We start from the raw sequence: 24,988 nt of genomic DNA, 5'->3' as shown, positions 1-24,988 counted from the left end.
GAGGCTGAGATTGTTTTCCTGGGAAGAAGGTGCGTGATATTTACCAGTGAAGACAATGGCCTATGTGTTAACAATGGAGACTGAGAAAAGTCCCAGAAACATGTTGAGAATGTGTGTTGTAAATAGTTGTCCCTTAAGCTATCCATTTAGTTCCAAGATAAAAGGAAGTTGGACTCTCAATTATATTTCGACCTAGATGTGTTAACCCTTCCTCCATGTCTTTCCAAATGAGGGAGGAGCCCACATTGTAACAGTACCAAATGCTGTGTTCATGTGCAAGAATGATCCCCTATGATCTGATAAAACGTAAAGCAATGGATGTTAAAATGGTAAGAAGTCTAACAACACCAGGTTAAAGTCCAACAGGTTTATTTGGTAGCAAAAGTGGCTTTTGCTACCAAATAAACCTGTTGGACTTTAACCCTGGTGTTGTTAGACTTCTTACTGTGTTTACCCCAGTCCAACGCCGGCATCTCCACGTCATGTTAAAATGGTGCCATTGTTTGTTCAATTAAATTGATTTCATGCCAGTCACGAGTAGAGCCTGAATGCATTGGGATCAGACAACTGCTTGTGCACAGTTTAAATACAAGGGCTGTTTACAAGCATGTGCAAAGAATTTCAAGCACTGCTTTCACCATTCTACAAGTCGTTAATGTCACAACATTAATAAACACTACCAACCAATTCAATTAGAGGTGCAAAGAAGAGATGGAGACCAATGGGCCTTGCAGCATATTAGCAGATATGCAAACTTCGAAGCAACTTCTTTAGTGGTTCGATGAGCTGATAAACTGCCCAGTATGATCCTACATAGATCAGTGTTTCAGATTATGTAGTTGTTGTAATTGCCTGCACATTCCAAGGAAAGTCATCCAGGATGTTTGTTCCTGATCATCATCTGTTCCTGTGACCTTTATTAAAGCATGGTGGACATCAGCTGACCAAGTGTCAATGCCATTTCCCCTTTTACTCCTTTGCCGCCTTCTTAGGCAGTCCCTTGGGATTAAGAAAGACTTATTTCCACTCCATTTTGATGGATCCTGAGATGGCCGATAAGTCCAATGCAGTCTCCAGACTCTGCCATGTGTGGGGCAGGTGGGGCTTGAAGAGACAATCAGATAAGGTGTTTGGAGGTTTGTGTGCTATCTCCAGCACCTCACTATCACCTCTACATGCTCCTGATAAAGTCCCTTGATGTGCTCTTTGCCTTTCTGAATAACCCTCTCCCTTTTGGTTGGTCACATGCCAGGGAGTCCCTGGGTTGGCCAGGATGTTTTGAGGACATCCCTGAAGTGTTTCCATTCTATTCCTGGGAGTTTCCTGCCACGCTCAGGTTCTGAGTAAAGCAATTGCTTTTGGAGTCTATGTCATGCAGGTGAACTACATGGCCTGCCCAGCAAAACTGGTTTTGAATGATTAGTACTTCAGTGCTGGGCATGTTGACTTGATGCGGTTGGATTGCCTTTCTTACTATCGGAGTTTAAGGATCCTTGTGAAGGCTTCCCCTTTACACCCAAATGAAGAGTGGCCATTTGGGCCAATTGCACAATGGATATTGTGTCCATAGATGCAAACCCCACAAGAGTTGGTGCTTTCAGAGGACTTGAGAAAGAAGCTTGCTAGCGACATGGGTAAGACCGTTGCACCACACTGATCATTTATTGAGAGAGTGCTTATGCAATGGGTCAAACTCAAAATATCTGATGGTCCTCTCCTCTTCATGGCCCCTTGACCAACGTGTCATCAAAAGTAAGTTAGCTAAGCAGAGATTATTTCATAAATCCCATTCTAAAATGAGGGGCCTGACTCCCTTTTCCCCACACTCAAATCAGTAAGCTATACTGGTGCTGGGAATGCAGCATTTCAAGCTCTGAGAAGATAAATTGCCATAGTATGTTATTCTCTGTGAGAACTGAGTATAGCTTCGCTGCAGCTGAAAAAAAATCAAGGAGTTCTGCAGTGCAGTTATCCTGCCTTCGAACAGAAGAGGACTGCATCAAACCCAGTGCTAATGATTGAAATACTGGTAAAAATGAAGCAAGGAATGGAGTTTGTATCTTATCCCCCCCCTTACTGTTGGAAGTTTGAAGTGAGAATTGAAAGTGATGGAAATGTGAAATAAGTCTAATCACAACTGAAAGAGAAAAGATAACCGTCATCAGAACTTAGTTCATAAAAGCATTGACTTGTATCTTTTCTTCAGTGTTTTAGGATTTTATTCATGCAAAAGGAACAGAAGAAGTTAGGAACTTGTAACAGAGAGGGTGTTAGGACATCGAATCCTGTACCAAAAACAATCCTTAATAACTTTCATTAAGGGAGGTGGCGAAATATTTGTAAACCAAAAAATGTTGAAGAGTATGGGGATAAGGAAAGAGAATGGCCCTGGTTTTACTGGCACGAGCCGTCCAAGGCTCGTAAGATTGCGCCCCCCCCCCCCCCCAATTTTGGGGCGGCCGTGCCAGTAAAATCAGGGCCAATGGGTCTAAGTGTGGCTAACTCATGCCAAACACTGGCGTGGGTGCAGTACAATAAATAGCCTCCTTGTTGTAAGATTTTATTATTTCATCATTGTTCCTACACTGTGTACTTCCCTCATTTTTATTTTTTGTAAAGAGATACAAATGTAACTGAAGACAGAGATAAATGACATTTATGAAATTGTGGCACAGCAGTAATGTCACTGGACAAAGAGGCCGAGGCTAATGCTCTGCGGCAGGCACCAGATCAAATAATACTATCTGGGCAGCTGGTGGAATTTAAATTCAATTAATACAGTCCGGAACTGAAATCTTGGGGGCCATTCTCCCAAAAGTGCTGTATTGGCAGCAAAACTGTTCTCGATTGCGCCAGTTCTGACAGGTCAGCTTCTCACCCGAATCTCTGCACTCTGTGCAATGCAGAGGACCCAGACGTGACTCTCATTAAAAACCCAGTGGGGCAGGGCCTATTCGCGCCGGAGTTTGCCAGTTCTGGAGCTCTGTGCATGCGCAATGGCCCCAAACTGTCAAACTCCCGTTTGCTGGCCAGCCCGGGACCGCCACAGTGTTGCCCCTTCAGCCCCCTCCCATGGCCCGATCACGGCCCCCACAACAATTCCCGGGCCAGTCATGCCCCCCCCCTCTGTCTCGGAGCGCTCCAATGCTCAGGCCCCACACCCCAGCAGTGGTGATTTTCCCCCCACCCCCCTCACCCCACCAGACACCCCCTCCCCCTCCCAGCCCGCCCCAATTGCTGCCCTCCCTCCATCCCAGACCCATCACCATGCAGAGTAGCAGTGGGACCCCCCCCCACCCCGACTGATTGCACCCAGGCCCTGCCCACAATAGGCCATGTCCCCTTGGCACTGCCCAATGTCCAATGGGCAGTGCCAAGGTGCCCCCTGGGCATGGGCACTTTGCCCCTTGGGCAGTGCCCAGAGGCACCATTCCCCCCCTGCTGCCTGACTCTCTGGAGTGTCCCGATTACCCCCCTTCATTCCAGCGGGGTCTCCCGCTAGTTCCCCAAACATGGGGAGCTAGTCTGAACTCCGCCGGAATGAAGTACTTCTGGCGGGGTGGAAGATTCGATTGGCACCTGAAAGGTCCCGATAATTCATAAAATAGATTTTTAAAAGATTTAAATGACTTACCTACCTTCCCGTTGGTTTCCAGCGTGGTCTGGCAGTCGACTGCTTGCCGACTCTGGGAGATGCGCATGTGTTCCCCCCGCATGCACAAATTCCCGTTCAAGGCCACAGACGCACGTCTCCCGGCCAGAAAAGTGGCAGGTGCAGATAGGAGAATCGTGGCCCTAGTCTCTGACCATTGAATTATCATAGTTTGTTGTAAAACCCATCTAATTCATTAATGTCCTTTAGGGGAGGAGTGGGGAAACTGATACATTGGTATTGTTGCTGGACTCGTAATCCAGAGACCTGGGATAATGCTCCAAGGACCCAGGTTTGAATCCCATTCTGGCAATTTCAATTCAAAAAAATCTGGAATTAAAGCTCTAATGACGACCATGAAACTATTGCTGTTTGTCGCCAAAACCCAAGTGGTTTAATCTGGACTAATGTCCTTTAGGGAAGGAAATCTGCCATCCTTACCTGGTCTGACCTACAGTGACTCCAGACTCATTGTAATGTGGTTGACTCTTAAATCCCATGGAACAGAACCATAGAATCCCTACAGTGTAGAAAGAGGCCATTCGGCCCATCAAGTCAGCACTGACTCTCAAAGCGCATCCCACTCTCGCTTCTGCCCTATCCCATTAGCCCCACGCATTTACCATGGCTAATCCACCTAACCTGCAGATCTTTGTAGAGTGAGAGTAAAGCGGAGCACCCAGAGGAAATACACACCGGCATGGGGAGAACGTTCAAACTCCCCACAGTCACCCAAGGCAGGAATCGAACCCGGGTTCCTGGCGCTGAGAGGCAGCAGTGCTAAGCACAGTGCCACCATGCCGCCCTCTGAAAAGGCCCATCAAGTCATTCAGTTCATGGGCAATTAGGGATGGGTAATAAATGCTGGCCTTTCCAGTGACATCCACAACCCATCAAAAATAACCAGATAAAATATTTTTTTAAATACTTAATTTTAGTTTCCTTTTTGATAATTGTAACATTTTTGTTGGAAGAGTCAAATATTTGAAGCAGAGAAAAATAACAGTGATGGGGAGAGAGCAGACCAGTGGGTTCAGTTTTGGATTGCGAGTTGGCATTGACACGAATGGCAAATAGCCCCCTCCTATGCTGTCAAATTCTGTCGTCCTTCTTGGGACTTTGATCTGAGAAAGAGAACATAAAAATAGATCCTAGACACTGTCTAAAGACAAATGTTGGACATGACTTTCCTGAGGTCATATACCCAGTGTAAGAAAGAATCAGATGTCTAGGGATTTGATTTTTCCACTGTGTCAGGTTGCTACCAGAGGCCTGAAAAAGTCTGTTGCCTGATCAAGCAGAATCTATTTCCAGTCTGTCAGGCTGAGAATGATAGTGTGTGAAACTAAACTGCAAATTAAAACATTTTAATCACTAAATGTAACGTGACTCCAAATTTACAATTTGTATGTCATTTTCCCTTTTCACAACTTTCACAAGCCTTGATGAATCAGTTTGTTTTGTTAATGTATTGTTCTTGAAAGTGTTATTTTTTCACATTGCAAATGAAGTGAGTTGTCTCAATTTAAGGGATATTCCTCCTGGGAGTTCTGTCTTCAAGTCACAACTTCAGGACTGGTTTCACCTTCACAGTGGCTCCATAATTTCCAATTAAGTTTTTAATTACCACTTTCTTCATGTTTAAAAAGTACGGTAGTTTTGAAACATAATTGTTACGAACAGCAAAAAGCAGGATTATCTCGCGTTGGTGGGATTACAATCACAGTCATTTTGGTGAAGGGCTAGAAGTCAGCAACTGTCTTTGTGATGGGACTGAAAAAGTCGCTTACCAGCGCTTGGTTACTTTTTCAGAAACGGGATAACCCACAGATGACACCTGCCTTCTCTGCAAGAGCCAGTGAGCTGAAGCGAAAAGACAAATACATGAACACACTCTTTTCCAGTCATGTACGGAAGGTAAGCGCATGATTTATTTTGACGGCAAGTTGACAGAAGCATCTCAATTCTCATCAGTCTGTATAACTTTTGCATTCCCAATAATTCAGTGAATAAATCACCTGTTGCGATACAGGAGAACATAGAGCCTGAATTAGCTGATCCCAGATGGTCACAATCATTGTCAATTAACTCAGAAGGGAAATAAATGAAATCAGCATACATTCTATATGATTAAGTGAAGAAAAGATTCTGTCAGCCATCTATCTAGCTGTTCTCATAGACTCTAAATTACCAACTCACTCAAACCTATCCAATGCTATTTTCAATTTTGATAAAATAAATCACTAGTTTGGTCTCAGCTGGAGTATTGTTCTGTGCATTATGCTGTAGGAAGGGAGTCCAGGCCTTTGAAAGGGTTCAGGGAAGATCTGCGAGAATAGTACCTAGTTGAGGGATTCCAGTTATGTGGAGAGATGAGAGATTGTTGTGAAAATTTTCTTTTTAGAGGAAAGGAAGATAAAGGGAGTTTTCAAAGAGAGATCTGAGCAGAGGAGATAATTCTTCTCATTGGTAGAAGCATCAAGAATCAGAGGACACTGATTTAATATAAGTGACAGAAGAACCAAAGACGACATGGCGCTGGGAGGAGGGGAACCTTTTTTACTCAGTAAAGGGTTAGGACCTGAATGAACACCTGAAGAACCAGGGAGATGAGGATATTTTTTTCACATGGCAAGTTATACTGCCTGCATTGCCTGAAAATGTGATGGAAGCATATTTAATGGTAATTTTTAAAATGGAAGGGAACGATTTGTCAAGCTATGTGGGGCAGGACTAAATGGATAGTTCTTTCAAAGAACTGATACAAGCATGATGAGTCAAAGGCCTCCTCTGCATTATATGATTCCATGACACTTCCTCACCATTTGCCTCCAAAGTCCCCTTGGCAGTTCACCACCCAGCTTCCCCCAACCTTTATGTCAAGTGATCGAAACTGTTTCCAGTGGCTCAAACTAGAAAACTTGCTGAGATTTCTGTCAAGGTTCAAAACAAAGAAGTCCATTTGGATGAGATATTGGCTCGATCGAGCCACAGTATAGTGAGTTGGGGGGGAGATATTAGGTTCAAGAGTGTGGCTTACCAAGACTCTCTCAAAGGCAATTAGGGATTGGAAACAAATCTTGGCTGTGCTTGCAATGCTTACCTCCCAAGTAAAATTTAGAAAAACATGCATAAGGAGGAAATGTTCTGGGAATGGAGGATGTTGGTTGTCCCACAGGACCTGCTCCTTTATTCTAAACAGTCTTTCGTTCGAACTTTTCATTTGGAAATCAAGCAGGAGCTATTCAATATAAGATAATCTTGTGCTCAAAATAACTACTGCATTTGACACCAGTACTTTACAGTAATGTGCAAGTGCACCATTCCCAAACAGTGACATTTTCTTAATAAGAACAGGAAAAAAAAACAAAAGCTTTTAAACATGAGATGGTAGAATAGACGCTGCCTGTTTGAATAGTCTCAGAATTATTTTCTAATAAATGCCCAACAGATGTACACTGAAATTAACATTCAGAAATAGTCACAATGTCAGCAGATGTGCTGCTAACTTTCTCAGTGCAGGAGAGAAAACATATTTTTACAACATGCATATATTTCACAATGCAGTGCATCGAATACAGTGGCTTCTTTAAAAGATTTTTGAGCTGCACTTCAGCGCACCTGGAGAAGATATTCTAATTCTCTCTACTTTCTCAGTCTCTCCTCCAATGAGTTGGCTGGATTGAGAGATGGAGCAAGATTACAATAAGGATGTCATTCTGACTTTGGGACTGAGACTTGAGTGAGAGGAGCTATATTTCCATACCGTGCATTAGGTAAAGCTCTACTTAACCTGGAAATGTTGATACTAATGGAGGAGTGTGCTCAAATTGAAGAAAGTCTTTAATTTCCCAACTATTTTGATAAGCACAAGATATTCTCAGATATTGTGACTTTGTGGAATACCATGGAGGTAAGAAGGCTACATGTTGGTTCAAATGGTTAGGGAAAAAATGGAAGAGTTCAGGCTGGCAAAGAACATCTTTTTTTAAACAGTGCTGGAAATATTCATCAGGTCTGGCAGCATGTGTGGAAAGAGAAACAGGGTTAATGTTTCACTCTTTCCATTTCCGATCTCCAGCATCCCGAGTATTTTGCTTTTATCCTTCAATGTTTATGTCTAGCCTGATGATTTTTCTCTGACCCCCTAACTGACTGGAGTAAAGTGCCAACTTGAATGTATTGCTTTTACTGCATAACTTCAGAACATCCCAAACAACTTATCTGCTAAAGAAATATTTTTGAAGTGTGGTTATGACAACCAATTTGCAGACTACAACATCCCACAAACAGCAATGAGATAAATTACAGATAATCTGTTGATTGAAGAATATTGGCAAGGGCATCATAACCAGTCTATAACAAGGGGTCACGGTCTCAAGATACAGGGTAGGTCATTTATGACTGAGACATGGAGAAATCTCTTCTCTCAAAGGATGGTGAACTTGTGGAATTCTCTACTACAGAAGGCTGTGGAGGTTGAATAGATGAAATGGACAGATCTCTAGACTCTAAAGGTGTTGAGAGGTATGGGGAGAATGCATGAGTATGTTGTTGAGCTAGATGATCAGCCATGATATTGAATGGTGGAGTAGACTCGAAGGTACGGTAGCACAGTGGTTAGCACTGCTGCTTCACAGCTCCAGGGTCCCGGGTTCGATTCCCGGCTTGGGTCACTGTCTGTGTGGAGTTTGCACATTCTCCTCGTGTCTGCGTGGGTTTCCTCCGGGTGCTCCGGTTTCCTCCCACAGTCCAAAGATGTGCGGGTTAGGTTGATTGGCTCGGTTAAAAATTGCCCCTTAGAGTCCGGAGATGCGTAAATTAGAGGGATTAGGGGGTAAAATGTGTGGGGGTAGGGCCTGGGTGGGATTGTGGTCGGTGCAGACTCGATGGGCCGAATGGCCTCCTTCTGCACTGTAGGGATTCTATGATTCTATGACTGAATATCCTGCTCCAGTTCCTATATTCTATGCTTAGTCTACTCAATCCCTCCCATAGAACAATCTTTCATTCCATGATCAATCAAGTAAACCTTTATGATATCCCCTCTGAGGCAAATATTTCCTTTTCTTGGTAAGAAAATCAAAACTATATTCTGGGTGTGGCCTCATCAAGGACCTATACAATTATAATGCAACCTTTTTATTCTTAGGCTGGATTTTTGTAGTGTCTGGAAGACTCCAGAGCTATTTAAAATGATGGTGGAACCAGATTCCAGGATTCCTGTCCCTATTCCCAGCACTGATGATTTTCGCCAGTGTGGGATAAGCGTGTTGGTAGCAATCCCTCACCCTGCACCCCCACCCTGCCTGGCTCCGTTGTGAGGTTAGGCTTCTCCTAGTTTCCCGCAATTTTGTGGAGTGGGGCCAGCGTCCTCTTAACTTGTAGTTCATGGCATGTCACTGGAGTTGTTAACTATAGTCTTGATTCAGATAACTTTTGAAAATTAAACTCAAAAAACCTCACCCATGCATCCCAGCTACTCTTCATGACGATGCATACTCTTCAGTTAAACTCAAGGCCCTTTTATGCCCATTCACATAGTATGAACTATATATGTAATGAACGATATAGATGGGCTCAGAGAAAGGGCCAAAATTTTGCAGATGGAGTTTAATGTGGATAAGTGTAAGGTTGTCCATTTTGGCCGAAAAAATAGAAAGGCAAATTATTATCTAACATCGAGGGCCGAAGGGCCTGTACTGCGCTGTAATGTTCTATGAAAGCAGATTCAAAATGCATTTGGGCAGAGGGATCTGGGTGTCTTTGTTCATGATTTGCAGAAAGTCAGTATGCAGGTACAGCATGTAATAATAAAGACAAATGGAATGTTAGCATTTATTGCAAAAGGACTGGGGTATAAAAGTAGAGAAGTGTTGTTGCAATTGTATAGGTTGTTGGTGAGACCACATCTGGAGTATTGTGCCCAGTTTTGGTGTCCTTATTTGAGAAAGGATATGGTGGCATTGGAGGCAGTTCAGAGGAGGTTCACCAGATTGATTCCGGGGATGAAAGGGTTAACGTATGAGGAGCAATTAAACAGTTTGGGCTTATACTCGCTGGAGTTTAGAAAGGTGAGAGGGGATCTGATCAAGGTATATAAAATATTAAAAGGGATTGATAAAGTAAACGTAGACCAAATGTTTCCCCTTGTGGGGCAATCTGGAACAAGAGGTCATAGGCATAGGTTGAGAGGCGGTGGATTTAAAACTGAGATGAGGAGGAATTACTTCTCGCAGAGGGTGATAAATTTGTGGAACTCGCTGCCCCATAGCGCGGTGGAGTCTGAATCATTAAATGGTTTCAAGAAGGAGATAGATTCTGATTTTTTTTTTAATGGATTAAAGGGATATAGGGAACAGGTAGGGAGGTGGATATGAGACTAAAAAGAGATCAGTTATGATCTGATTGAATGGCAGAGCAGGCTCGAAGGGCTGAGTTGCCTACTTCTGCTCCTAATTCCTATGTTCCTGTGATATAATAACAATGGCAAGAGTAGAACTACTAAGGAAAATAAACATCCATTCAGGAATGTTCCTTGAAAGAAAAATTGCTGTTCCTGCAACTCTATAAAAGTGTCAATCAGACAGACCAATGTATCAATAACAGAGGTTTCAAACATGTCTCATCTCTTAAGCTTGTGCAAATAAATCATGCTTTGCTGAGGGCCCAGACCAATAAAAGCATTAGCTCAGCAGGGAATGTGTTTGGATAAGTGAATTGACATCCTTAAGTGGTTATAATAAGTTATTTCTGTGGTTTCTTTTGCAAATATCTCGATGCTTATTTTGACTGAGTTAGCATAGAGGGTTTGAGGAGTTGGTGGGGGGGTGGGGAGGGCAAGTGAGAGGCAGAGGACCTAACTACTTTTATAACAACTGGGATAAAGTCTCTCAGAACAAAGGTAGGAACCTTCTCATCAGCCTGCCTCAGCACTCACCCACCAGCATGGCAACCTAAGATTGGCCTCTGGGGATGGTGGACACAACTCCATCCCATACCCACACGCCCCTCCCAAATAAAAATTGTGTGTGCTTCAGCGTTTTAAGCCAAGATGGATCTGCCAAGTTGGGAAATTTCCTGACTTGGGTCGTGAAATTCCTGCCTTTATACTCCAATGCCAATGTAAGAAAAATGAACAAGTTTGCCTTTCCTAATTGTTTGCTGTACCTGCATGTCAACTTTCTGTGACTACTCCCTCTGAATACCAACATTTCTCAGCCATTTAAAACAATATTCCGTTTTCCTATCAAAGTGAATAATTTTACATTTCTTCACATATTTCCATCTGCAACGTTCTTTCTCACTCACTAAACCTGACAATACCCTTTAAAACCCCTGCGTCTCCCTCATAACTTAATTCTCCACTGACTTTGTGAGATCAGTAACCTTTGACAGCACCTTTTAAACCCTCTCTCACCTAGAAGAACAAAGGCAGCATGGGAACACCACCAACTGCAAGTTCCCCTCCAAGCCATAAACTCTCCTGATTTGGAACTATATCGTCATTCCTTTACTGTCACTGGGTCAAAATCCTGGAACTCCATTCCGAGCAGCACTGTGGGTGTGCAACTACCACATGGACTGCAGCGGTTCAAGAAAGGAGCTCGCCACCATCTTTTCAAGGAAAATTAGGGATGGCCTAGCTAGTGATGTCCACATCCCTTGAAAGAATAAATAAAGAAGATACCCCATCCCCTCATCTAAGTTATTGATATAAGTCTGTAAGTCGTTGAGACCCAAGCACTGATTCTTGTGGTACTCTGGTAGATACGCCCAAACAACCTGAAAATTATCTGTTTTTTCTACTCTCTTTTTCATGTCTGTTGACTAATCCTTAATCCATGTTAATTACTATCTCCATTGGCATGAGTCCTAATTGTGTGTATTGACTTCTAATGCAGCACATTAAACTGTATCTAAGAATTCCAGGTATATCCAATGTTTCCCCCGGTCCACTCTTTAGTTGCAAGTTCAAAAAACTTATCACAGGTCTAATAATAGATTCTAGCATTTTCCCTATGACTGTTATGCCAGGCTAACAGGCCTTTGTTCCCTGTTTTCTCTTTCCCTTCTTTCTTGATTAACAATGTTATGTTTACTATTTTCCAATCCACCGGGACCATTTAGAATCTAGCAATTCTTCTCTACTTTGAATAAACAAGTTTGAAACACAGGAGAGAAAACAAAACAGCCCATGAAAGATTGGTTTTTTTTAAAAGTTCCACGTAAACCTCGCAGGCTTAAAGGAAAATTTTTAAAAACAGGCGCCTTCTGTCTCCTTTGCTGTTGGAAGGTTGCCGCTCAGTTTTTAATGAAGCAGTTATTGAGGCCATGAGATGCACAGCAGCAATATCAATACTCATTAACAGCTGAACTGATGTTCAATGCCCCTATTGTATTATGCAATCATGTCCTAATTAGGGGTGTGGTGCTTGCATTAGGCATTCTGTCCAGAATCTCCCCTGATGTTCACAATGTCATACCAGTTGCTGGCAGGAAAAGTGCATTACCGGCCTCCTGCCAACATCCAGACACTGGGCAGATGCAGGCACTTAGGGCATGAACTACCTAGCTTAGCTATCACTGGCACATTGTCATTGAGACACCTAGGTGGGGACACTAGCATATGGCTTTTAATGCTACTGACTTCTTGCCAACTGAGACATGGGCCTAAAAAGGGCTATTGAATGGCACACAGTATCTTGGCTGTACAAAATACTGCATCCAAATATTCTTGGAAACATGATGAGCTAAACTGAGATATGTTGCATGAATTTTCATGGGTCTGTGAAACACGATAGATAGCTGGCAAGGCTAAAGCCATGTTTCCAGTTATGCATTTTTAGAAAAAAGTCATCTTTCAGTTGACATAGTTGTAAAGATTTCCAGAGTGAATGCAGACCTATATTATAAAATACAGGATCATGCTAGGTCTTAGATCATGTTTCACATTGTGCAATATCAGTAATTTCCATTGGGATAAAAAAATACTGAGAGTATACACAGGAATAAACAACACCAAATCTCACCAGATATTGATCTTCCCAGGTTTTGGCACAAAGTTTAACATCTGCACTTATTTCAAAACTGAAATAGATAAAATCGCAAAGGACATTTCTATTTTTCCTCCCAAGAATTTCCTTTTGTCATTCCAGATTTATTGTACTATCCTACATTGCACCATTCCTGTATTTTTTTTCAAATTGCAAAAATCCCACTCCTCCAATCACATGCTTGTTTTGGCAACACCTGTTTATACGTGTAAAGATATTTGTCAATTTCAGTCTTAACTGAAACTCTGCCCCGAAATTTCTCTCCATATGGCACTTCTAATACTGATGTGTTAAATGATAAGTGTTCATGCTTGTTGGAGACTGGCATTGAGGAGTTATGCTGTCTCTGTGATCTGGATGTGCACTGTCCGAAAGGATGGTGGAAGCAGATTCAATAATAGCTTTCAAAAGGGAATTGGATAAACCCTTGAAGGGTAAACATTTGCCAGGGTTATGAAGAGCAGAGGAGTGGAACTAATTGGGTGACAGTTTGAAAGAGCTGGCACAGTTGTGATGGACTGAATGGCCTCTTTCCGTGCTGTATCATGATTCCATGATTAACTAAATTAATACAGTGGTGAAATGAAATGATTGCTGAAACTTACTTCTAATATTAATTTAACTCTACACATTGAGTCATTGCTCAAAACCATGTAGTCCTCAACTAAAGCACATAGAGTTCCCATCACACAATTTAACTGGGGGAGGAAGGAGGAAAGGGAAAGTCATAAGTGTAGAAACAGTTTTATAATTATTGCTCACTCCAAAATCATATCAGTTATGGGTGATGTGTGCGGGGTTGCATTTGGTTTTAGCAATCTAAATTAATTTTCTTCCCATCAGTAGCCCACAGCACAACATTCTCTCCAGTGTTAACAGGCACTCTATTCGGAGGAGCCAGAAAGGGAATGGGGGTTTGACCTTAGTGCTGCTGTTGGGGAAGTTCATTAAACCTGAAAGTCACGATAGCAAGTCAATGTGAGAAAAGAGTTGTACCTGAACTGAGAGCAGTGATGCTATTTCTAGACCTATTCTATTTTCTTACTAAATATTGATGATTTGTTTTTATTGTTACCTTGTCAACTTCAAAAGGTTTTTTAAAACACGTTTTTCACTATATAACAAAGATTTGGTTTTCCCTTGAAACAAAAATTTATATAGGCCTTTTCCAACCTTGGAATGTTGCAAAGTGCTTTGCCGTCAATGAGGTGTAGTTGCAGTGTAGGGAATGTAACAACATATTTGCACATTGCAAGGTCCCATGAACACAGATGTGATAATGACCAGATCTGCTGTTTATTAATGTTGCTTAACGGATAAATATTGGTTGGGGCACCAGAGAAAATGCCCCTGCTCCTCTTCCAACCGTACCGTAGGAATCTCTTGCATGTTAAGAAGCCTTAACATTAACATCTCACCGGAAAGACAGCATCCCTCAGTGCTGCCCTGGAATGCAAATCTAAATTGTGTGTTGAGGTTTGTGGAATGGAATTTGAACCCACAGCCTTAATTCTGCATCAGAGGTGAGAACACTATTCACTGAGCCATGAGCTTTTTAATTTAAAAAAAAGTTTGCTTCCCTTGTGTAAACCTATAACTACATGCAGCAGAACTTCATCAAACAACCCCTATGATATCAGATAGCCATTTTACAGACAATTTCAAAGTTGTTCAAGTGAAACAATTATTAACTTAATCTGGATCCATGTTCATTTGGCCAAAACAAATGATTGTATTTGCCAGTTGCTGCAAAGAGCAGTGAATTTAATTTTGTGTTAGCTAATGCTTTGATTTTAAACAAGGCTATGTTTGCTGTCACCGCAGCTGCAGGAGACATATTCACCAGACATGGAATCACAGTGCCTGTAACTTCACTGCCAGAGCTGCCATAAGGATAGGGCCATCATAATATTGAGTACTGTAAAGATATTTTAACAAGTGCAGTATCAATACAATGCGTTTTTTACACCATGATTAAGGTTAGCAGTTTTCACAGAATATTGAACCAAAAACACCAGTTGTCCTGTGACTATGATTGTGATCTTCTCGTCGCTCTGCTTGCTGCCTCACTGGTAGCTCCAGATCCCCCCCCCCCGCCTCCTCCTGTCTCACCATCCTATTCCCTCACTGCCCAGAAGGAAAAACCAGTTCCAGACTGGTACCCAACTGTGCTTTGGGACAGTTGAAATCCGGTCATTCCCGGCTATCTTGATTGGTTCGAAGCTGGTTGTTCTAGTTAACGAACAGGTAATCATGGGTGGTTGAAAGCCAGTTAATCCTGGTCAATAGTGGGGAGTTGATCTCAGTTTGTTTGAAATCTAGTTAATCTCACTTACAGGGCAGTTTCCTTAATATTAAATGATGGCACCATGACCTGACCCACAATGACATTTTGTGCTTCACCGTGAGATTGATGTGTGTTGTTATGACAATCTATAGTCAAGACGCTGGCTGAATTTGGTTTCAAGTTGGGAAAAATTGAACTAAGACAACATAAATGATGTGCATTCAATGAATCTCTGACCTCCCAGAAGGACCACCCCGCTGAAGTAAGTCTTATAAGTATGTAGATGTGTGGAATTGTAACTAACCTGTTGATCAAGAATGTCAAGGAGACCATTGTTGATCTTAAACTTTGATGGCAAAAACAAAAATTAAACAATGTAAAACTCAACTGAACCACTTTATTTACATTGCCAAACACGGCTTTTTATTTCGATCATGGATCTTGCCAGAGATGTAATTGTTCATTTTCCTGATTTCCTTCCTCTACACTGAGACCCTGCGCATGGAGCTGGCGTATAAAGCATTCTAGTGGGCAAAGAAAAGGGGGATTATAACCAAGCGAAGCCATCACAGCACAAGTGATATAGGCAAGTGAGAGCAGCAGGAGATCAAAGACACAGAAGAAGATGATGAGCATTGCCACTAGATTTACGTTAGAGTAATTACCTTTCACTGTTTTCAGTTTAACAGGTGAAAGTGCTGGCTTTGGAGTACCCCTCTGCCCATGAACCATGGGCATGCTCGGCTGCAGACCAATCTCTCCCGCATTGCCCCAAATGCCAATGGTCAGAGTCTTCATATAAAGTGAATTTGTCCTCTGGCCAGAGGCCAAGTCCCATGGGTGTACCTTGACTGTGACCCCAGCAGGCAATTGGACCTGCAGGTGGTAGGGCATACAGTCAATACATGTTCAAAAAAGAAAATCTCTCATTCCATTATGTCAATCACATATACTGACGTATGCAGCCCTTCACCATTGATGATAAAAATCATTTAAGATTAATTACCATGCCACCAATTGCCTCAGAGATCTGTGACTGCATCTCCAGGTTCTAAAAGTGCTGGTGGCTACCTTACACTTGCCACTACTGCACCTCTAGGTGCTGTCTTTCAAACTGCAATGACAAAAATTCCATTCTCTCTCACTGATATTGCTGTAAGAGAAGGGGAGGGGTATGCAGATAGACAAAATACCTGACTCTGCCAGTTCATTTTGTGGCTTTATATTTTGGGACTCCAGCACTTCCGTTTTTTGCCACATGGTTGCCCTGTCTTTTCTTCTGCTGCAACTTTTCATTTTTTCTTTGCAGCTGTGCTGTGAGATTGGAGAGCTCGGGCACCCTGAGAGCCTGAAGAAGATTAGAACCAGGATTTCACGTGCCCTCGATGTATTTGCATCCTCTGGTGCCCTCTTTGCACCCAGGCATACTCTGCTGCAGACCACTGTCTCCCAGAGAATCTCAGTGGCCCAGGTGCCAATGGCCAGGGCCTTTGCAATTTTGTTCACTAGCCATGAACTGAGTCTGACAGCTGCTCCAGGTTTTGACCCTGTGCCGCAATTAAAATTCCAAGGGAAATAAGGGTAGAGAGGTACCTAAAAAAGGTACAGATAGAGTGCAGACCGGTAAATGAGGCAACCAAGTGTTCACGGAGTGGAGAGGCAAGTGTACTGGTGAGTGGGGCGAGCAGGTGGGACGTGTTCAACAAGTGCACAATGATGTCAGCAGCACCACACATACGTCTACAGGTAAAGTGTGTACCACCTCATTGTTCCAGGCAACACTGATGACATTGGGGACATAGACTTCCTGTTCCAATGTGGTGGCAGGAGATGATGTTCAAATAAATAGACCTACTTTCACCATTATCAGGAATATGTGGGAATCCATAGTTGCTTTTCCATTTGATAATTATTTTCTAAAAGAAAAGGCTTGACTAATTGATAACGCTCTTGCCTCTGTGGGTTCAAGCCCCTTTCCAGAAACTTGGACACACATAGCTGGAGCACAGGGTGGAAGTATCATCTTTCAAATGAGATGTTAAACTAATACCTCCTTCCTCTACTTGTTGAAGTAGATGCAAAAGATGCCATATTGGCCCTATCTGAAGAAGAACAAGAGAATGCTCCACTTCCTGGCCAATATTTAGCCCTCAACCAACATGACTAAAACAGATTAGTTGATAATTTATATCATTACTTTTTGTTGTTTGCTGTGCATAAATTTCCCAATTATAACAGTGTCTACATTTCATAGTCTGAGGGCCTGGTGGGATTGTTGGCGGCGCAGGCGCGATGGGCTGAATGACATCTTTCTGCACTGTAGGGATTCTATGAAGTTTTAGGCCGTTCTGCAGACATGAAGGGTGCTAATATGTACATTTGTTTTACAATTCTGCTGTCTATTACAGCTTTCTATTGAATTTATGCAAGTCCCCATATGGGCTGAATATTGTAATTGAAGAAAACCCTTTGATTTCCCTGTCACTTTGGCCACCACATCCACTAGGAGTATTAATCAAATGTGTATTGTAACTTTGCAGTTTCAGAATGCACATAGCCATGCCATGATTTTCAGCTTTAGTTGGTGGGTAAACCTAGTGTGCACACATCACATGCACATTGCTTATTGCAATTTCTTCAAAATTCAGTATATCTGTGCAGTGAGTTACATGGAGAATTACTGAACCGCAGCACACCTGATGGCATACGACATGTAATGTGCTCAGTATATATGATGCAGAATTATTATGTTTCACTTGTTTCTACAGTTGATAAGCTACAAGAGACTTCTGTGAAACAGTAAAAGGGTTGCTCTCAGAAAGTGAAAAGCATTTGGTTTGAAACCTCTTTCCCCTATGTAGGTGCTGGACCTTGAAGGAACACTTGTGTGTTAAAGATAGTTTGTTTGAATTTTGTAGATTGCTGTCTTTTCTGCTAGAGGTGATTTTCCTGACACAAACCTGGTTGTAGTGGATGGTATGTTTTGTATGGTATTGATTGTGTATCATCCCCAAAGGCAAAATTGTTGTACATACCAGTACTACTTCAATTGCACAACTGCACCCTATGTTACAGCTTGACAATTACACCATGCTCTATAATATAGAATTAACTGAATAATGATTCATATGGCAATTTTAGTTCCAGGACTCTGTAAAACTTTGATGTTAATTTGATGAACTGAGGTACCCATCTGAATGTTCAGTGGGATCTCTCTCAGAATCCCATGGACGATTTGAAGAAGTGCATTAGAGTGACTGATGGGATGATGTTGCAGGGATTGATTTTGATTTGACTTATTGTCACATGTACCAATTGTATGGCTTATTTGTCAATTGTATAGTGGGATTTAACTTCTCCTTTTTCAGAATTCTCATTAAGATGTGCTAGGTTGACAAGCTACTGAACCGGTGGGGGGAGGTGCTGACCTAATCCTGTCCTCAGCTGACATCTACAAACAGCACGTAGCAACACAAGTCTTTCAGAGGAGACATTAAGCTGAGATCTGGGTGAACCTAAAAAAAAACTGCATCATTTGAAAAAGAGGGGCGTTCTCCCTGGTGTCCAGGGCAATAGTTATCCCCGAACCAAAAGCTAAAAGCAGATTAGAGTCATAGAGTAATACAGCACGGAAACCAGACCTTCGGCTCAATTTCCCACGTTTGGCCCATATCCCTCTAATCCTTTCCCATCCATGTACTTATCTAAATGCTTTTTAAATGTTGCTACTGTACCTGCTTCAACCACTTCCTCTGGCAGCTCATTCCATATACGCACCACCACCTGCGTGAAGAAGTTGCCCCTCAGGTCCCTTTTAAATCTTTCCCTTCTCATCTTAAACCTGTGCCCTCTAGCTTTCAATTCCCCTTCCCTAGGAAAAAGACTATGTTCATCCTATCTATGCCCCTCATGATTTTTTATACCTCAATAAGGTCATCCCCTCCTACATTCCAAGAAATAAAGTCCTAACCTGACCAACTTCTCCCTATAACTCAGGCCCATCCTCGTAAATCATCTTTGCACCCTTTCCAGTTTATCAATGTGTTTCCTGTTACAGGGTGACCAAAACTGTATGGAATACTCCAAGTGCAGCCTCACCAAAGACTTATACAACTGTAACATAATGTCCCAACTCCTATACTCAATGCCCTGACCAATGAAGGCCAGTTTGCTGAACATCTTTTTCACCACCCTGTCTACCTGTGACACCGCTTTCAGCAGACGATTACTTGTACTCCTAGGTCCCTCTGTTCCTCACACTTCCCAGGACCCTACCTTCACTGTATAAGTCCTACCCGGGTTTGACTTTCCAAAATGCAACACCTCACACTTATCTGTATTGAAATCCATTTTCCAACCCTCGGCCCACTTCCCTAACTGATCAAGACCCTCTGTAATTTTTGATAACCTTCTTCGCTATCAAAGATACCTTCCAATTTGGTATCATCCACAAACTTACTAACCATGCATTGCACATTCACATCCAAATCAGTTACATAAATAACAAATAACAAGGGTCCCAACATCAATCCCTGAGGCACACCAATAGTCACAGGCTTCTAGTCTGAGAAAGAGCCTTCGACCATCACCCTCTGCTTCCTACCATCAAGCTAATTTTGAATCCAATTTGCTAGCTCTCCTTGGACCCCATGCAACCTAACCTTCCAGAGTAGCCTGCCATGCAGGACCTTGTCAAAGGACATGCTAAAGATTGACTGGTCATTTATCTTATTTTTATTTGTGGGAGTTTGGTGTGCATAATTTTGCTGTAACATTTCGTAACATATAATAGTGAATCTAAACACTTCAGAAGGAAGGCCATATCCCATGGATGATAAAAAGGTCGTTAATTTGCAGAAAAAGTACTTGAGGGTATCCTGAGATTGTGAAAGTCTGTCTGTCTTTTTCACTGGATGTGGATAAGGAGTAAGAGGCCAGGATGATATCTGTTGTATTTTACCTCCTATCTGCTATGTCTATAATCAGCTAACTGTTCATAAACCAGAAACCTAAACCTGAGAACTTGCTGATCTGTGTGGTTCAGTCTCATATATGGAACATTGGGGGTGGGGGGAGCTTAGATGTCATATTTTTGGGCTAATGCTAGTTCCCATGTTTTCACCTTTACTGTGATGGTCATTTCAAAACCAGCAACATTTCATTAGCAGGAAGAGCACAGTTGTATTGTTCAGTTACGCTATAGTAAAAGAGCTCCCCACACATTCTGAAATGATCATGCACAGTGCAATTTGCCAGCCACATTTATAATGGCTAAAAATAACTTACAGAGCAGTAAGTGTTCGTAATGGAACTGGGCTTGTGAGTTTCTTTTTCCGAGGAGAAGGCAAAGGCAATTATCACAGGGCACCTCTTGAAGATCATGTCACAGTTGTGAAATCAGAAACTGGGTCACTATGATTCCTCCTGAACCTGTTGAAGGCCATCTAACATTGGCTGCAAACGTGCAGTGTTGATTCTATAAGGTTTTGGTGTGATAATTCTGACATGCTGCTAAGCACTTTACCTTGGATTGGTTTTGGTATTTATTCAGTATTTGCCTTTATCTCGTCACAGATAAACCGATTTAATAAATCTGAGGACCGTGCAATTTTCATCACTGACCGACATTTATACAAGTTGGATCCACTGAAGCAGTATCAAGTGATGAAGACTATTCCTTTGTATAATGTAAGTCACACTCCAATGGAGTCTGAATGAAATGGCTGTATATAAATGCAAGCTCTTTGACTGCCTGTCTCTCTTTTTTCTATCCCACCCACATATTGTGCCTTGTTGTCTGCTCCATAAGGCAATTAAGCCAGGAACCTGCTGTGATTGTCGCTGTATAACTGGCCTCCATTAGGCTCAGGTGCAGCATCAAGTGACTTGCCCCTTGTACTTTCCTTCTGGCTTGTGCAAAGAAGCAGCTGCAACGAGCTTAGACCCCCACCTTCAGTTCCTCCCTCACCTGATGGTCCAACAACTTATCATTGCCATTTGGGAAATTGCTGGCACAGACCTGCATTCTGCCTTTTCAAGGTGCAATGAACTGTAGCACAAATGCCTGTGACTACACTTTCCCTGAGCCCACTAGAGCCTGTCTCCTCACAATATGAAAACCTGACCATGCAACAAAGGTGAACCAAATATTTTTTTCTCCGGTGGTTAAGGATAGACCATGTAATCATATGCAACTGTCTAAAGGCAGTGGAATTGTGTGATGATGAGCCTTTCTTTTGAACTGGCATTTAATGTAAGGCCCACATGTGAATATACATTGAAAACCCAGCAGCCTAATTACCATAATGGACCAATTTTTCTGCAAATGCTCTCTGAGCCTCCGCTTTTCTCTTTAAACATAAACCAACAAAAGCAGACTGAAACCAGTAAAATAAACAGATTATTCTTTTCAAAAAAGAACTATGCAGAACATATTAGAATGAATTAATGTATTAATGCCATTTAATTTTTATTCAGAAAAATATATTATTAATTGTTAATCTGTTCCTCACAGAATTTAAATCCAATATATTGAATAACTGGTTCATCAGCTTCCTTTCACCATAATCTATGTAAAGGGGTTGAATTTGTCAGCTTTGTATGCATTTCATCCTGCTTGGAAAGGGCATATTTTACACTTGGAGATAGATTTTTGAGGCAATATGCATCCGGATGATCCTTGGTAAATTCATCTTACTGTCAGAATAGCTCAGTATCAGCATTTCCGTGGTAACCTAGTTTCCATAGAGATCTCCTTGGAGACTGCATCAGCTGATGTCTCGCTGTGTGATGGTACAGAGTCACTGTGAACAGAAAATAATCGCGTTGCTTGACTTGCAAACCTCAATGTGTCTCTCTAAATTAAAGGATTGCTGCAATAATCACTGTCAGGGAAGGTCAAAGCACTTTGCCAGTACCAAAGTCAGCAGGAATTATGTAGTGAATTCCAAATTAACTGTTTGTGGAACTCAGTAGCATTCACCAGGTTACCTTTTTATTTGGCGTTAGAGTGACTAATCTGAGGAATTCAGCTATTGGTTATTAATTTTAAATCCATTTCATGACACTTCAGAGAAACCTGGCGTTCAGAAGCTTGTGAGGATCTTGGAAGCTGTTGAAAGAGTAGGAAGGGGTTAAAGTATTTGCTTTCCAGCTGTCTGTAGCTTCACAGTATAAGTGGTTGGTGTTCAAGATGAGCAGTGGAATACTAATAGATCTCTGAATGTTGGTGGAGTATACTAATATGCATTAAAGAGTGACAGATTGAAATGGGGTGACTGGACTGTGCCTGTGCTGCATTGTCCCATTTCAATTTATCTTTCTCTTGAACTCGGGATGCTTGCAGTTACAGCTGAAACCAGTTTAATAGACAAATTAAAATGACATCACTTTTCCTTGTATAGAAATCTGGCAAGTGTCCATATTGCTTTTATTCTGTACAAAGCTGCTTTTGAATCTCCAGGAGAGAGGAAGAATGAATAAATGAGGCCGGGTGTGGGGGTGGTGGTGGTGATGGTGGAGGGACAGTGAATGTGATTGCGATTGCTTATTTATTGATTTAAAACTATAGCCCTTTAAGTGGAGATGCATGGAAGGTCAGATGCTCAGATGAAAACCAGCATATTTCAGCCAGCGGAATCTACATTTTTAAATTTAGAATTTGTTTTAATAGCTCGAAAGAGAAATTAAATAATAAATAGTTTCACCCTCTTATTTGCTTTCATAAGGCCATTTGGTTCCTCGTGCCTGAGCCAACTCTTGGAGAGAGCATCAGACAGATTCCCCCATCTGATATACTAATGTCCAATAGGGAAGGAAATCTGCCATCCTTACCTAATCTGGCCTACGTGTGACTCCAGACCTATAGCAATGTCAGTGACTCTTAAATGCCCTCTTAAGTGGCCCATAGCCTTGCAAATGTCAATTATTCTGCATGCAGATCGGCCCCCCCTAGAATCTGTTATTTCCAATCTGACTCAATCCCGAGTATCTATTATTTTGTATGTAGCTCAGTGCTCATAAGAGCATAAGAAATAAGAACAGGAGTTGTCCATCCAACCTCTTGAGTCTGCTTGCCATTTAACCATTCATGGCTGTTTTAATTGTGGCCTTAAGTCCTCTTTCTTGCTGCCTGCTCCCTCACCCTAACCCTTGTAGATCAAAAATCTGTCTAACTCAGTCTTGAATATGTTCAATGATCCAGCCCCCATTGTGCTCTGGAGAAGAGAATTTCAAAGATAAATAGCCCTCTGGGAGAAGAAATTCCTATCCCATTTAGCATAGTGGTTAGGTGACACAATGAAGGGTACTCTCAATGTGAAGATGGGACTTTGTTCCCATAAGGACTGTGCCAACCTGGCAGTGCCAACCGATGCTGGGGGAAATGCCAGGGCACTCCCTGGCCATGTCCCCCTCCTGCGAGGGCTATACTCATCTTTGCACCCCTGGAGATTAAACCAGTTGTAAACCACGCCAACGTGACATCATGTTGGCGAGGTTTGAAAATATGTTGAGGGGCTCACATGGCGCAGGCACATTTAATGACATGCTAATGTATTTAAATGTGTTCTAATCAGGTTTACACCCATTATGGACATGAACCTGATTACATCACCGTCGAGGGGTGGTGAAAATCAAAAGTTGTAAACTTTCCAGCGAGATTCGCAATTTCTGGGTTTCGCCGGATCTTGAGCCCCCGCCGCCATTCCCACAGGCAGAGAGCAGGGGCTCAAGATCACCCCCATAATGTTTAAACTACACCCCCTAGTTCTGGATTCCCCCAAGGAGGGTACCATCCTCTCAGCATACCATCTATCCTGTGAAACCCCTTCAGAATCTTATATATTTCAATTAAATCACGGCAGATGGTGGAATTTCAATTGAATAAAAAATCTGGAATTAGAAGTCTAATGATGACCAATTGTTGTTAAAAACTCATCTGGTTTACTAATGTCCTATAGGGAAGGAAATCTGCCATCCTTACCTAATCTGGCCTACATGTGACTCCAGACTTACAGCAATGTCAGTGACTCTTAAATGCCCTCTTAAGTGGCCTAGCAAACCACTCAGTTGTGTCAAACTGCTAAAAAGATGAAAAGGATTAAACCAGATAAACCAACTAGGCGCCAGAAATAAAAGCGACAAACTCAGCCCTGTCTCAACAGCAGGGCAGACGCACCATGGCTGGCAGCGTAAGATACAACTGGAGAGAATCCTCAACATCAACCCCAGGCCCCATGAGCGGTTTCATGGTATCAGGTCAAACATGGACAAGAAAACCTGCTGATCACCACATACCACCCCCCACTCAGCCAGTGAATCACTTGGAGCAAGCACTGAGGGTGGCAAGATGCAGAATATACTCTGATGGGAAACTTCAGTGTCCATCACTAAGAGTGGCTCAATAGCAACAGTACAGAGCAAATTGGCCAAGTCCTAAAGGACATAGCTGCCAGACTAGGTCTACATCAGGTGGTGAGTGAATCAACAGGTAAAAACACATTTGACCTCATCCTCACCAACCTGCCTGCTGCAGATGCATCGTCCATGACAGCATTGTTAGGGATTAGCACAGTCCTTATGGGGACAAAGTCCCATCTTTACATTGAGAATACCCTCCATTATGTCATGTCGCATTACCACTGTGTTAAATGGGACAGATTTCAAACAGATCTAGCAACTCAGGACTGAGCAACCTTGTGCTCCAGAACTTGCCACGCCCCTAGTCAAACTGTTCCAGTACAGCCACAATACTGGCATCTAATGGACAATGTGGAAACTTGCTCAGGTATGCCCTGTACACAAAAAGCAGGACAAATCCAACCCTCCACTGCCAATGCACAGTGGCAGCAGTGTGTACCATTTACAAGGTGCATAGCAGGAACTTACCAAGGTTCCTTAGTTAGCATCTTCCAAACCTATTATTACCACTGTCTGAAAGGACAAGGGTAGCAGACACATGGGAAACACCACCATCTGTAAGTTCCACTGTGA

The 24,988-nt window shown here is 42.3% G+C and overlaps 1 protein-coding gene across 1 annotated transcript in view; it reads left to right on the top strand.

The window, feature by feature from the left end:
* Positions 1 to 24,988, top strand: part of myo1d (myosin 1D) — a 562,434-nt gene that overhangs the window by 364,505 nt on the left and 172,941 nt on the right. The window contains exons 19-20 of the mRNA XM_078223777.1: positions 5,465 to 5,569; positions 20,570 to 20,683. Coding sequence (XP_078079903.1) covers positions 5,465 to 5,569; positions 20,570 to 20,683 — 219 coding nt within the window. The remainder of the gene's footprint in view (positions 1 to 5,464; positions 5,570 to 20,569; positions 20,684 to 24,988) is intronic.

Source organism: Mustelus asterias, chromosome 11 (assembly GCF_964213995.1).
Source record: "Mustelus asterias chromosome 11, sMusAst1.hap1.1, whole genome shotgun sequence".
In the NCBI taxonomy this organism is placed as follows: Eukaryota; Metazoa; Chordata; class Chondrichthyes; order Carcharhiniformes; family Triakidae; genus Mustelus; species Mustelus asterias.
The sequence above is the reverse complement of the archived record's forward strand: the minus strand, read 5'-3'. Positions and strand labels throughout refer to the sequence as shown.